This window comes from Gavia stellata, chromosome 13, assembly GCF_030936135.1.
Source record: "Gavia stellata isolate bGavSte3 chromosome 13, bGavSte3.hap2, whole genome shotgun sequence".
In the NCBI taxonomy this organism is placed as follows: domain Eukaryota; kingdom Metazoa; phylum Chordata; class Aves; order Gaviiformes; family Gaviidae; genus Gavia; species Gavia stellata.
This window is the reverse complement of record NC_082606.1, coordinates 16,243,343-16,257,221: the sequence shown is the minus strand read 5'-3', so window position 1 is coordinate 16,257,221 and position 13,879 is coordinate 16,243,343. Positions and strand designations below refer to the sequence as shown.

The window sequence follows — 13,879 nt, the reverse complement described above, 5'->3', positions numbered from 1 at the left end:
GGTGCCAAACATCCTTGCAACATGAAACAACATAGTGCTGGTTACAAGAAGAAGGGCAAACAGCCTTCTTGCCTGAAGAAGGCTTTCTGGGCTCATCGTAGAGGCAAATTGGGTAAGCAGGGCAGGGAGGGAATGGGCCAGTGATCACCGCCCATTGTAGAGCAGCAGCTTCCCTCACACTGACCCAAAGCCACGGATGGGGATACACACTCTTTCATTGCCATCAGGGAGTGACAGCAGGAGGGAAGCAACATTGCCCTGATCTGGGGAGATGCCAGAAGAAAGGAGGCAGTTTTCAAGGCCTGGCAAAGTTGCATAGGTGGCCCTGCTGGGGCAGCAGGAATCAGCAGAGAGGGAGATGGGAGGGACACGTATGGTCTCACCAGCTGAGCTGGTATCAAACGTGGCCACACCAAACCATACCAGCCCTCAGCATCAAAGGGCAAAGACAAATGGGGTGTTGTTACAACATCCCTTGAGTCATTTTAATGCTTGAACAGACAGATTCTCCTCTGGAGGAAAGCAGATCAGCGTGGCTCCCTTCCCTTCCAGGAGACTGCAAGGTCAGAGGAGGTGCTCACCCTGCACACCAGCACATTTGTGTTTGCAAATCAGCACCCTGCTGTCCCATCAAGTCTAATACCACCATTGATGGAGTCACATTCTCCTCCCGTCCCTGATCCCTAAGTATTTTTTTTTCCTCTAATCCTTGCAGATTATTCTTCCCATTAGGGGAGGAAATTACAGCAGTCTTTCAAATCTTTTTAGTTCATCCACATGCAGGCACACTTTGGCCAGTTTCCAGAGCTTAATAAAGGGATGTTGTGAACTTCAAAAAAAAAAAAAATTACAAAAATCATGCAAATCCAAATGAGCATGCTGTTTGTCTACTACTGCTACAAGAAGCAAACCCAAATTCTTAGAACAGAGGATGATCATTAGGAAAAGAAAACTTCTGGTTTTCCTCCTTTTCTCAGCTCATGAGTTTGACAGCTGCTTGTGTATAAACAGTTTAATTGTTCTGTTGAAGGCACACCTCCTTCCCCTTACTCTGCAAGGGATGCTTTCTGCTAATGGCAATAGCAGGGCAAAAACTGACACCAAACAGGCAGCTGATACGTGAACACGTTGAAGGAAAAAGGGATAACTACTGAACACGCCTCATGTTTCTCCTGGGGCCACTGGACTCTTTTAAACACCAGCAGGAAACAGAAAGAGGTATAAAGTCACTCCTGCCTCTTCCCTACAGATATGGGCTTTCAATTGAAAAAATAAAACAAACGAAAATGAATAGAGATGTGTATTTCCTAAGAGTAATTACAAAAGATACAGTGGCAGTGTCTTTTAACAATATGCTGTTTCCAAGATTTGTTAGACAGAGGAAGAGCAACGTGAAACATATCCCTTTTGAAGACATCACATAGACTTATCAACAGACGCTTTGTCAAGCAACAGCATTACAGTGAAGGAAATGCTCCAAATCAGCCAATACCTTCACACATACAAAAACAGCAGCCTCACATTTACCCAGACACTGTATTTTTAATCCACAAACTACCCCCAAGCAGCTTCAGTCGTTTTGTTCTTGACCACGTGATGGAATTCTGCAGCACCAGGCTCCCCAAGGAAATAGGTTGAATCAGAGGTGCTGGATAGGGCAGGGGTCCCTCTCGACACCCTCCCGGCTTCCCTCATGCCCAGCCCCCAGGAATCCTTACCGCACTGGGTGATGTTCATCTCCTGCAAAGGGATGATGGCTGCGTCCATGTTCATACAGTAGAGCTCCTGGTACTGCAGGTTCGCCTCGCCCTTCTCCTGCCAGAGCTGGATCCAGCGGATGTCGCAGCTGCAGTTAAAAAGGTTCCTCTCTAGTCTCCTACAGGCAGAGAGAGTGTGAGAAAGGATGGTGGGGTGGGGAAGGACAACTAGGACCACCACCTGGCTCCAGGCTGCCCAAGAAGGACAGCCACCATGCAGGTACAAGGGGCCCTTTTGAGCTAGGCAAGAATCTCCTCTGCATTATTTGCCCGGGGTCTTCTGGTACAGGTTGTTCATGTCTTCCCCGAATCCAGAGAGACTAAGGTTACACATCCATGCATTCACACAGTCCCCTTCATGCATGCGCACCGTTTTACATCTCCCAGGGCAGCACGTGGATACACACAACATCTTTCACTGCAAGATCTGCATATCTGCAGCTCGGTCCCACAGCCATCCAGACACCCAAAATATTCATCCCTCAGCAAAGGAGCAGGCAGCTCCCCACTGCCCTAAAATATTGATTCACATCTTCAAATCCCCCTTCAGTGGGGGTCCAAGACCCTGCTGTGCAAAGCACACCTCCAGCCCCCACAAGCACGCAGTGAAGCTAGCAGCTCTTCTCCCAAGTACCTTGTATGAACACAGCCTCCTGGTGACCCAGGACACGAGCTAATGTGTGGGGTATCATGCATTTTAATCAAATCAAACAGCACTGCACTGAGACCCTGCTGACCTGGCCAGGAGAAATGGAAAAGAGCACTGCCTTTAATGTACTTCATTTAAAACACACTTACACATAGTTTATATACCAGGAATGTTTATTATAATTGATTTTCCAACCTATTTACCATTTCATTTACATTTTTAAAGCCCTGCAGCTCTCTGTGGAGATGCGAGGATGGCAGGTCCCAGCAGGGAGGAGAGCCCAGTGTTCAGCCAGGACAGACTGAGTTACCAACGTGGGTTGCAATGATAACTTCAGCAAAACAGAAGATACAGCCTGAACAAACAGAATTTCTCTCCACGTAACTGTGAAGCAAAAGAAAGTAGGGAGCAGAGGAGCCAGCACTGCAAAAGGTGAGCTCAGTCACCCCAAAGCAGAAGGACATCTCCAAAGGTCAAACCGTTGCTTCATGCAACATCTAGATCGCCGTGTCGTACAGGGGGAAGCTGGTTTTCTGGGCCGTTCCATGTGTTACTGCAAAATTCATGCTTGCTTTTACAAAATTAATTCCACTGACTAACAGGATTTGGAAACAATCTTCCAAACATGTGCAGCTGCTGTTTTGTCAATAGAATACTGCAAAAGGAGGAGGAGAAGGGATCTTCTGGTAGCACCCTGGGGTGTTGAACCTGAACCCTAATGCTGCCACTTTGAATCTGCTCATAGTACAAGACCTTTTTTTTTTTTTTTTAGAACAAACACTGAATTAAACTTCACTCTGTGACTTTTCATTAGTTCATTACTTTCCTGTCAAAAGCACGTAAACCTTTGCAAGACAGGTACAAGGCTCAGACAAGCAGCTCGAAGGCCAAAGCACTAAATTTAGCAGACCAGAGCAGATTAGCACAGTGATTTGGTGGGATTCAAATGACAAGGCATTCCCTGCATACTACGACAGGTACTGCAAGTGCCTCGCAAAAGCTTTGCATCCTCTTCAGCATGGCCACGAATCCACATTCTCCTCAGGATTCTCCCAAGGTCACTGCTACCAGTGGGACATGGGATGGCATGGGGCTAAAAGCCATGTGCTTGGCTAACAGCAGATCAGGTAACTGGAGTTGTACCCTGGGATCCGGTACGGAGCTAGGGGAGCTCAGAGGCAATGGGGGAGAAATTCTGCTCCGTTGCAAATATCCTCACGAAACAAGGCTGCCAGGGAGAGCTGCTGTCCTAGCACTTAAGGGCAGCTCCGTAAGTAATAGACAGCAGCCTTCGCGGCCCATTGCTAATTCATGAAGGCCCCTGAATAATACAGGAGCAGTGTGCTTCAGGGCAGAACTTACCCACGACCTGCCCCAACATCAGTGATGTAACTCGCTCTAATCAAGATGCCCACAGGGGTTTTTGCACAAATTAACTCCCACCACCGGCTGGATGTGCCAGGTGCCACCAGCAGCTGGCATGGCACCGTGGGTAGAAGGGGCATGGGTGTGTGCACCAGTTTTCCCTAACACACATTGCAAAAGCACTCTTGACACATGGGAGATGCCCTCCCTCCTCGCTTGGTGCCTGCCCTGCCAAGCCAGCTGGCTCTCCAGAGAGGCGCACAGGGATGTCCATGATCACACCATCCTGCACCTGCCCAAAACCCTGGACATCTATCTCTCTCCTCGGACCCTATCCCTTGCAGTGATCTTTAGGAGCTGCAGCTCCTGCCAACCCTTCTTCCCATGACTTCTGTAATGCATCCCCACTACCTACGACCCTCTGCTTGCTGAGCTAAATGCACCTTCCCATCCCTGCAAGAAGAAGCACCTTGGAGACCACAAGGCACCCTTTGGCCAGAACCCACTGTCGGGCCAGAAAGTACCCCCATGTACTGTAGACATGTCTCCCATCACAGCAAGAAGGACAAAAACTGGCACTGAAAGACACGTCAGGGCAGCCAAGAGGTCTTCGTTGCTGTCGTGTGCTTAATGGGTGCAGCAGCACTGCAGTGAGAATCAAGGCAAGGGGCTCCATCTCGTGAAACGTATCTGGCACAGCTTACTCCCAGAGAGGACAAGAAAACCCAAAGGGCATTTTTTGCACATAGCCTTAGCCTGGAAACGTTGCCAAAGCATCACTTGGTTACAGGCGCTCAGGAGCTGGGCACACTCCCACACCTTCTGAAGGCCTCGTTAAAACTGAAAATGCCTGTGAGAAATAGCAAGTGCCACAGCCACAAGTGAGCTGGGCTCTCTCTGCACAAGCAGAGCTGCTCTCTGCACCGAGGAATTGGCCCAAAAAGGGACTGAACCCAGACATGAGCCAGAGCCATCCACCAGCCCCAGGCAAAGCACAGGCTTGCAGCAGGGCATGCTCCAGGCACAGCCCCTTCACAAAGCAGGCACACTGCAGGATTTGTGTATGGGACAGAGGAAAACTGGGACAACTATGCCCTGCACTGTCATTCGAGGGGACGATGACAGAGCTGAAACCCCAGAGCCATCCAGGCACCAAGTCAACTCTTCAAAGACAGTGATGCTGCAGGTGTCTGGGTGAGTCCAGCTTTGCTCCCTGCAGAAAGCTGTACCCACTACCTCTCAAAACTGCCTGGAAAGCCTACACCAGGTTGGACCAGGGCAGGAGAGGGATGCCATCAGCATCCCAGTATGTACTGGGACAGCCAGGACTTCACACACACACACAGAGCAGGTTTTTTTCAGGTTAGGCAGCTAGGTGAGACACATACCCTGTCCCATGCCTCCCCGCTCATCAACTAAAACAAAGCTGTCTGCAGCTAAAAACTCTCAGAGGGCAGTGGAGATCCTTGCCACACTTCTCCTGTCTGTTTTGATTCACATAAAACTGCTGCTGAGGCTTCATACACTTGCAATTAAAATGTTCTCCTACCTCGGGACTCAGATCGCTTCCCTAAGCTTGAGAACCAAAAAGTGCCCAGCAGAGACAGAACAAAACCTATTTTTGTTTTTCATTTCTATTTATTTCCCAGAACCAGGGCTTGTCTTGGCAGTCCAGCCAGAACTGTTATTTTCGAACCCCTGCCAGAAAGGGATGGGATAGAAAAGGAAAAACTCAGACAGGGAGCAATGTGTGGCATCTGACGGCTGGATTAGCTAATGCAGAGAGCAGGCAAGCACCCACTGTCTAGCTACAACTCTATTAGTGTGACTGTTGGTGGCAATAAGTTTTTAAGCTAGAGGCACAGGCAACGTTAAGTTGGACTCATAACATTAACAGAGATGCTGCTGTGCCCCATCCCGACCAAAGCCTCTTGTTGTAGCATTGCAGAAATCTACTACAGGGCGAGCTGGCAGGGACTGCTGGTATTAGAAATGCTGATGAGCCGGGCAGAGAGGCAAGTTGTTCGGGACTACAAGGTTTTGTACAACCAAAGATGTAATTGGATCCAGAATCTTAGGTCTTTCTGGGAAAGAATTTCTTGAAATGTCAGCCCTAAGCTCTCTGAGGACGTGACAAAGAAAGCCAAGGACATGACCGAGGAAACCAGCTGTAACTTCTGGATAAGAAAGGTTCTAAGTCCAATGTTTATGAGCTGTTGCATGTGTCAGATGCTTCCCTGTGCACACTCAGCTTCAGACTTAGAAGAGCTGTGCACACATTAGCTCGAGGCCTGCGGTCAAGGTCAGCCCATGCTATGGGAATTAGGGCTGAAGTTACTGGAAACCATTCCAAGCTTTGCTTCTGGCCAGGAGGAGAAAGAGATAATATTCTTTGGAAGTGTGCCTCATTTTTGCCATCCTTTCTTCAGTGAGTCAGCAGGGGAAGAGCTCAGCTCTGTTTGACAGGAAAAGAAACTCTGCTTTAAAGCAATACCACCTCCCCGAGCTTGAGATGCCTTGAACGCAGCCAGGCAGCTCTTTCAAGTCCCAAGTTCCCATCCACTTGCCTGCTCTCATAGCATGGCATGATCTTCACCTTAGTCTTCTGTTCTTCCCTCCTCTGTGTTCACCGTGAGTGGCTTTGTCAGGTCTCATGTTCCCTGGCAATCTCCATGTCGCTTCAATTGTAGTTCCTCTCCTCCCGACAATCTCCCAGAGGCGATCCTCCCATCGCTTCCCTTCCCACATGCTTCGCTGCTCCGAGCTGTCTCGCTGCACGTCACAGTTTTGCCTTCAATGACTATCCTCCCTCCAGATCCACGATCACCTGGTAGCACTGTGGCACTGGTGCTCAATAGGGTACCTCTGGTGAGCCTCTGCAGACCTGCGCCTGCTTGTCCCACCAACCCTCCCCACAGACCTAACCCTCTCAAGAAAAGCAGACTCTTGCCAGCATCTATCTGTTCCTGGGGACTTCTGCCTTCTCCATGGCCATGTACAAGTGCTGCTGCTCAACCTGCCTTCCTCAGGCTTGCTGCCCCTGCATTGGTCTCTGCTGCTCACTTTCTTCTTCCTTTCCAGAGAGTTTTGGCTCAAATTCAAGTCCTTGGCTGATGTCAGTCTACAATTCCCTTTCTGGCTTTCACCAGTGCTTCACACTCATTTTATGTAGGCCATGTATTCTGTCTCCCTCCCAGATTCTGGAAGCCTCCTTGGAGCTCAGCATGCCAAAAAACTGTCTTCTACTCACCCAACCTCTGCATTTCTAAAAAAATACAATATTTCCCACTTTTGCACATCCATTACTAATTTCTCCCCATCTTGGGGATTTGCTTTTCCTCATCAACAGGTCCCATCCTTCTAGCACTGAGGACCATGATCACCCCACAGTAGATAACATATGTCTTTACCTTAATTCCCAACATCTTTATGTGAATGATTATTCAGAGACCATAGCTCAGGCTACACCTCCATACTGTCTTCTCTCAAACAAATCCAAAACTTAGCAGGGCAGTTTCATGGCCCCATGAAGAACACTGCAGGCACATCCCCCTGCCCCATTAACACTGACGTCCCAGTGGGTATCAGCTAAATATCCCTCTCCTGTCACGCTTTGGGGAACATCATTGTCATGTTGTTCTGGTACTGATCGTCCTACCTGTGCTCACATGGATGAAGGGTCCTTAGTGACAAGGGAAAATTTGTCAGGAAGCAGTGACAAAGCAATTCTTCAGAAAAAATAAACTAGAGCAGACTTTTACTGCAGCCCAGCCAACAGCAAGCCGGACCCTGCAGGCATGCCTATTTGTAGGTCTGAGTTGATCACCAGAGCTGGTGCCAGAGGGTGGTTTGCCAAGACCCCTTTCACAGCGCGGCAGCAGGAGATGTCTGTCTGAGACTCCAGCCCCACATGGTGCCAAGCCTCCCCGTGGGACACCGCAGACACCACGCATCACATCAGTGCTGCATTCCCACCCCATCACCTCTCCCTACCAACCAGCCCCACCATCTCCCACATTTCTACCTGCATTACTTCTTTCGTCATTCAGGGCTTGTTATCTCCAAGAAAACCACTCTGAGCACAGCTCCAGCTGGGGCCAAGTAATTCAGACCCTTCCCATTTGCCAGGCTGCAGAGCACTGGCCCCAAGTGACTTTACTGACACCGACCAAAGCCACCTCAAGCACACCAGCTTCCCTGTCAGGATCACTGTAGCAGGACAACACAGATGTATTCTTCATCAAGAGGGGATAAGTACACTTTGCTGCCCAAACATCAGCATCTCAATTCCCTTTGAGGCTGGTATTGGTCTTTTGAGCCTGACTTGGGCTGGCAGACCTGGGGCATGCCTGAAGAAACAAAATACGACCAAATGAAACAAAGCCCCATAAAAACAAGCCCTGTTGAAAGTATCCCCATTAATCTGCAGGTTCACCATTACCCCAGGCCCTGCCAGCGCCTCTAGCTCAGGACTGCAGCCCCATTTGCTCCTCCGGTCTTGGGTCTCTCTTGGGTAACAACCATCAATCTGAGTTTTGCCAGACGGTGAAATGACAATAAGTAAAGGTCTAAGAATACAAATGACTCATGGTATTAAACTTGAAACCTGAGCCAGGCTTAAAAAATATTTAGAGCTGTAATGAGTGAGGAGACAAATTCCAAATTCAGCATTTTAACTCTGCAAGCCAGATTCCCCATCAGAAGGGCGTTTCTCTATTTTCTAATATCACTATTAGTATTTTTCATTTAACAATTTGACAGAAATAAAATACACTGCAGTAACACCGGTGATAACACACTTACTCCCACTTGAAAGACTGTCTTTATTCTTTCATAAGTCACTTCTAGCTTACAGCTCTATTGATCATCAGTGAGGATGAATAGAGCTTCCCAGGATCCTCTGGGACAAATCCTACATATATATATTTTTTTATTCCCACCAAACAACTATTTCTAAAATTCAACAAAACAGGTCATCAGGGCAACGCTCCATTGATTTCATGTCCACTTATTCTTCAAGCACAGTGCTGAATGCTTTATCAATAATTCAGCAGGCTGAAGGCCACCGGTGCCCCAGGAGAGACACTATCTCATCTCCCACATCGGAGCTGGGAGGTGCCTCAGTTGCTAGAGAGCAAGGGAGTCATTCACCTAAAAACCAGGGGTATCTTATAAAGCATGTCCACGAGCTAAGGAAAAACAGTTAGCCCTAGACTGCAACAGATGAGGATCAAGTGTTTGAGAAGATTCACTCAAAATCTGGCCTAGTAAGTATTTCTAATATGTTCCCAGAGTTAGTCAACCGTTTACTACTCCAAGCATGACTTGTTCATCATCCCGACGTTAATTAGGCAGCTGCTGTGAAGTTAAAAGAGAAGCAGTTCTGCTCTGGTGCTTCCATGCCTGGGAAACCCTCCCAAGGATGGTGCTGCCCACTGGAGTTTTAGGTAATTATTCACAAGCTTCAAAATAGCTCTATTTGGAAATCATTCCTCCACTCAGCCTCCCCTCTTCTCCCAGGAGATACCTCCAGGGAGGGACTTACAGTTCAAAGAGTCGCAGGGTCTGGAAGAGTTGCCATGACAGAGTGGTGAGCCGGTTTCCAGAGAGGTCTCTGAAAATTAACAGGAAAAAAAAAAGTCACGGTAAATAATTCCTCCTGCACGTGGCCCTACCGCCTCCGCAGAGCTCATTGTCCTCCTCTACGGGGAGGCTGTCAAGTAGTTTAGGACCCAAGTTTAGATTTCATAATGAGAGATTTTAATGAGGACGAACCCAAATGGAAGTTTCTCATTTTACTTATTTTTTTCCAAGGGGGAAAATGGTTTCTATCCTGCTGCCATGTTAAGAAAAAAAATCCAAATTACCAAGATGTGTCCAATTCTTGCTCATGAATCTGGAGCTCGACCAACCATAAACAGAAAGAACAAATCTAATTTCACACCTTGAACAAAAAAATTTAAGTACAAACGTCATGCTAAAAATAGTAACACCCAGGTTAAAATGACAGCACGATGATTACCCAAGGCGTTATCATATGATCTGCAGTAGCTGTGTGCTCAAAGTGTCCCAGTAGGGCTGTGTGTGGTTTGCACCCAGGGGTACCACCGCTACAGCAGCTAACAGCTCCCCATCCCTCTCTCCATCTGCCCAAACTTGCAAAACATAAATCTCATCTACCTGGGAGAGCTTTGCAACCCAGCAGGCATCGCCTCTTCAGCTGAAAACCAGAGAGGATAAAAAAGTGTAAAAGCAACCGAAAAGGAAGAAACGTGTTTGGGGCAGACCAACCAGAAAGAGAAAAGCCCCAGGTTTCTAACAGCATGAGAAGATGGTAATGAAATGCTTTCTGTAGTGGGCAGCCTCCCCAGGGACACCAGGCCAGCCCGAGAGCCACCAACCGAGGGACGAGCCCATGGGGTGAGCAGAGGGACAGGTGGTCACAAGCTCCAGCAGAAACCCAAATCCTCCCATATCTATGCTGGCCTCCAGAAAACACAGGAGGTGTTGCCTCACATCCCTTGCTAAATCCAGCCCTGTCCCACCAGCTCCCTTCCCTGTTGCGAGCTGCCCAGGCAGGCTGCGGGCAGGCAGGGCAGCTCGGTGCGAGGCTGCAGGCACCCTCCTGCCATGGCTCTGCTCGCTGGAAAGAGTGGTGAAGGGCCAGAGGCATGAACCATCTGGAGGTTCATTAAACCCTCGGCTGGCCAGAGAGGAGGTACGGGACAAGGTGGCACAGAGGTGACAACGGGCAGCCCAGCCGTGCCGAGCTCAGCCCACAATCCCTGTTTGATTTGCAGAAACATGCTAAAACCAAGAGAGCAAACCCTGGAATGGCTCCTGCCAGTGCAGGTCTGATGCACGAGGATTTGGGATGAGAGATTCATTTGCTGTCCTACACCAGGTTGCAGGAAAGGCAGACATGCGTTGGGCAAATGCAGAGAAGGCACAGCCCAGGGACCGACAAGGGAAAAGCAACTCTGGTCCTGTCCCACCTGCCACCAAGCAATGCTGTGAAGCCCAAAACCCTGCAGTTAGGAGTGGGGAAGCCACTGGAGATCACACAGCAAACCATCATCCCAAAGGCTCTCCACAAGCCTGGCAGAAGAATAAGCCCACACATCACGATGGCACGGTGCTGCATCATTAAATTCTGGCTCTGCTTCGCATCAGACTATCCTGCTGTGGAAACCACAGCAAACTACAGGTACCTCATTTCACAAGACTAAGATTCCACCATTCCTACGGTTGTAGACAAACTGCTTCCAGCCTCTGATAAAGTTTAGAAAAGCAGCAAAAATAGCAGGTGAAGTTAAGCAGGGGGGAAAAATAATATTGCAAAACTCCCTCTTATCCACGCCGAAGCACTGAGCACCTGGAAACTTTGCAAAGACAGATGAAAAGTAGGAGGGGAAGGAGCAGCTCACTGCTACTGAAAAGCAAGACAGTAAACTCCCTCCCCCAACGCAGGGAGAAGAAGGAAGCGTAAAGGGGGATGCATGAGAGACAGCAAGATGTGGGAGAGAGGCAGAGATGCAGAGGAGGGAGTGAATCTTGCTGGAATGTCCTTTCTCAAAGGTCATGTTTTGCTACATTAGGCAGAAATGTCAAGAGAAAATTGGATTCTGAAAGAGAAGAGAAAAAACAACAGGCTTTCCACGCAAATAAGGGAATCAAAAATAGCATGATCGTGTTATTACAATTTAGGACACAGAGAGATGGAGAAAGGAAACATCCTCACTAATGCAAGGAGCTTTGCCAGGCAGATGTGCTCCGCTTCTCATCTCCTGCAGTCCCTGGAAACCAGCTCCTACCACCTCCTCCCTCCCCCAGACAACAAACCACAGCAAGTATTAGGCAAAGAGGAGATGGGTCTTCATTCACATACATCTGGCAGGAGACTCTGCTCTCCGAGGGCAAAGCCGGTGTCTGATCCGACCTGACCATCAACTTCTGTAGGTCTGGTGGGGGGACACGTACCAACAGCTCTGTTTCAGATCAGCCAGGACACACACGAGGAAAAACATGTTTGTCATTGGAAACAGACACCTCAGACGCTTTAAAATGTCAGAAAGATCCTTGCAATAGACTCTTGCAAAGGTCCCTGATCTCTGCACAGAGACAGAAAGAGACTGCACACGTAAACACACATTAAAAATACACCATTTCAGTCACAAAAACTCCAAAGGTCAGAGATGCCAGGATTGGGTTTCCACGTGCAAAGGGTACATCTGCTGACTTATGCCACAAAAGATACAGAGCTCTTATGGAGAAAACTCACTGCACAGCACTGATTTCTCCCCAGAACAGAATCATCCCGCACGCTGAATAGGGCAGGTTTCCAGGGGAAGATTGCATGTGATTGTATAATTAGAGATGGTATTGCAGTACATGCACACGAGGAGATTAAATTACGGCTCCACGGGTGAGCCGAGCTCCAGCACTTTGTAACTCCTGTTCAGTGCTTGCGAGGTTTCCCCCGTGCTCGAAACCTGGCTGCGTGCACCGAGCTTCCCAGTATTTTGTAGAGTATAAATGGGGAGGATTGGGGAAAATCAAGGCCCTCCCAGCCAGGACTAGTCCTCTCCCAGCTCCAGCTGCCTGTTCTGCCTTCCCACCGCTGTTTCCAAGGCTGAAAGTCCATTGTCACCTCCAAATCCCTGTGATTTGCAGCAACCTGAACCCCTACGTTCCTGCACCCATGGCTGGGCAGTGCCAGGTCTCTCCTCTCTGTCCCATTTGCCTTCCCCCCCCATACAGCCACTTCTCCCCAGCAGGATGAATCATGCTTCCCATCACTCTCCAGCCACTCCCAAATACTTCTCAGCCCCAATTTCCTTATCCATGCCCAAAATTTCCTATGATCTTCCCTTACCTCCCCCCATCACAACCCCAGTGTCCCACCAAGAGCTGCCACTCCTCATCTCCCTTGTTCACTCCCAAACATCCATCGCAAAACTTCTCCCCTCCAACTGGATCAAGAGTTGATCTGCCTGTGTAAAGAGACATCCCAGAGCAAAATTAACTCCTCTATGCAAAAATCTGCCCTTTGACAAATCTTCTTCCCCTCCATAATAGGAGGGTGCAGGTACTCTGTCAAAGGAGCATCACCAGTATTTTCTAGCTTGAGCAAAACAGCCCATTTCCCTCCAGCTCCATCCACCACCTAAAACATCTGAACAGGGTTTTTTTTGAAACTAGAAGGAAATAATTCAAAGAAAATTAATTCAGCCAAGAGCAGACACCCAACACAGAAAACTTCAGCCCTAGCAATTAAAATCTGGCAGAGTTATAGGAAAGTGGAAGCAATCCTGTAGCAGAGTGTGCCAGACAACCTTTATAACAGCCCGTGCATCAGCTCCACCTGTAATAAAATATGGCACATCACATGTCGAGGAAACACAGGGGGAGAGAAGCAAAATGCCTTCCCTACTATTTCACAGTGGCAAACAGCAGCCTATCTCTCTCAGGACAGACCTGCCATCAGCGCTCCTGGAACACACTCAAACTGCTTCTTTGCTACGGGACATTTTCACCATCACTCACAAGATGCTACTTTCCATGGAAACAGACTTTAGAAATAGCTGCCAGAGTCTTTTTTGCCTCTGGTGCAGGTTCCAAAGGAGTTGAGGAGGGAGAGGGGGTTGGATAAAGCTCACCTGGACCAGGTCTAGGGCAGCAGATGCCCAAGCCACTAGTGACTCAGGCTCAACACCACTCCACTCTCCTCCTGCCACAGCAGCCATGTTTCTAAGCCTCCTGCTTTGCAGGTGGCTTGTCACACCATATCCTCACCAGCCTTCCCCACCAGCGACCCCATGCACACCTCAAAGGTAGGACATTATCACTGAGTGACAGCAAAGTCCCAGTTCTTGCTCTCTCCCTCCGTCCATCCTCCTCCTGCACTTGAAGGGAGGTGGGTGGACGTGGGATAAGAGAGGGGTCTGGATCCATGCAGCCCAGAACAAGTGGACTTCAGTGCAAGAGGAGACAACATGTTTTCTTTTCCCCTCAATTACTCAGCAGCCAAAAGTGTTTCCACTATTAAAGCCATTTTTATTCAGCTAAATTAAGCCGGATGCCTCATTAATGACACCAACAAGCAGGA

The 13,879-nt window shown here is 48.7% G+C and overlaps 1 protein-coding gene across 5 annotated transcripts in view; it reads right to left on the bottom strand.

The window, feature by feature from the left end:
• Window positions 1-13,879, bottom strand: part of NTRK3 (neurotrophic receptor tyrosine kinase 3) — a 215,799-nt gene that overhangs the window by 152,421 nt on the left and 49,499 nt on the right. For all 5 annotated transcript variants that reach the window (XM_059823721.1, XM_059823720.1, XM_059823722.1 and 2 more), the window contains exons 4-5: window positions 9,317-9,385; window positions 1,719-1,876 (exon numbers count right to left, since the gene is read on the bottom strand). In XM_059823721.1, coding sequence (XP_059679704.1) covers window positions 1,719-1,876; window positions 9,317-9,385 — 227 coding nt within the window. The remainder of the gene's footprint in view (window positions 1-1,718; window positions 1,877-9,316; window positions 9,386-13,879) is intronic.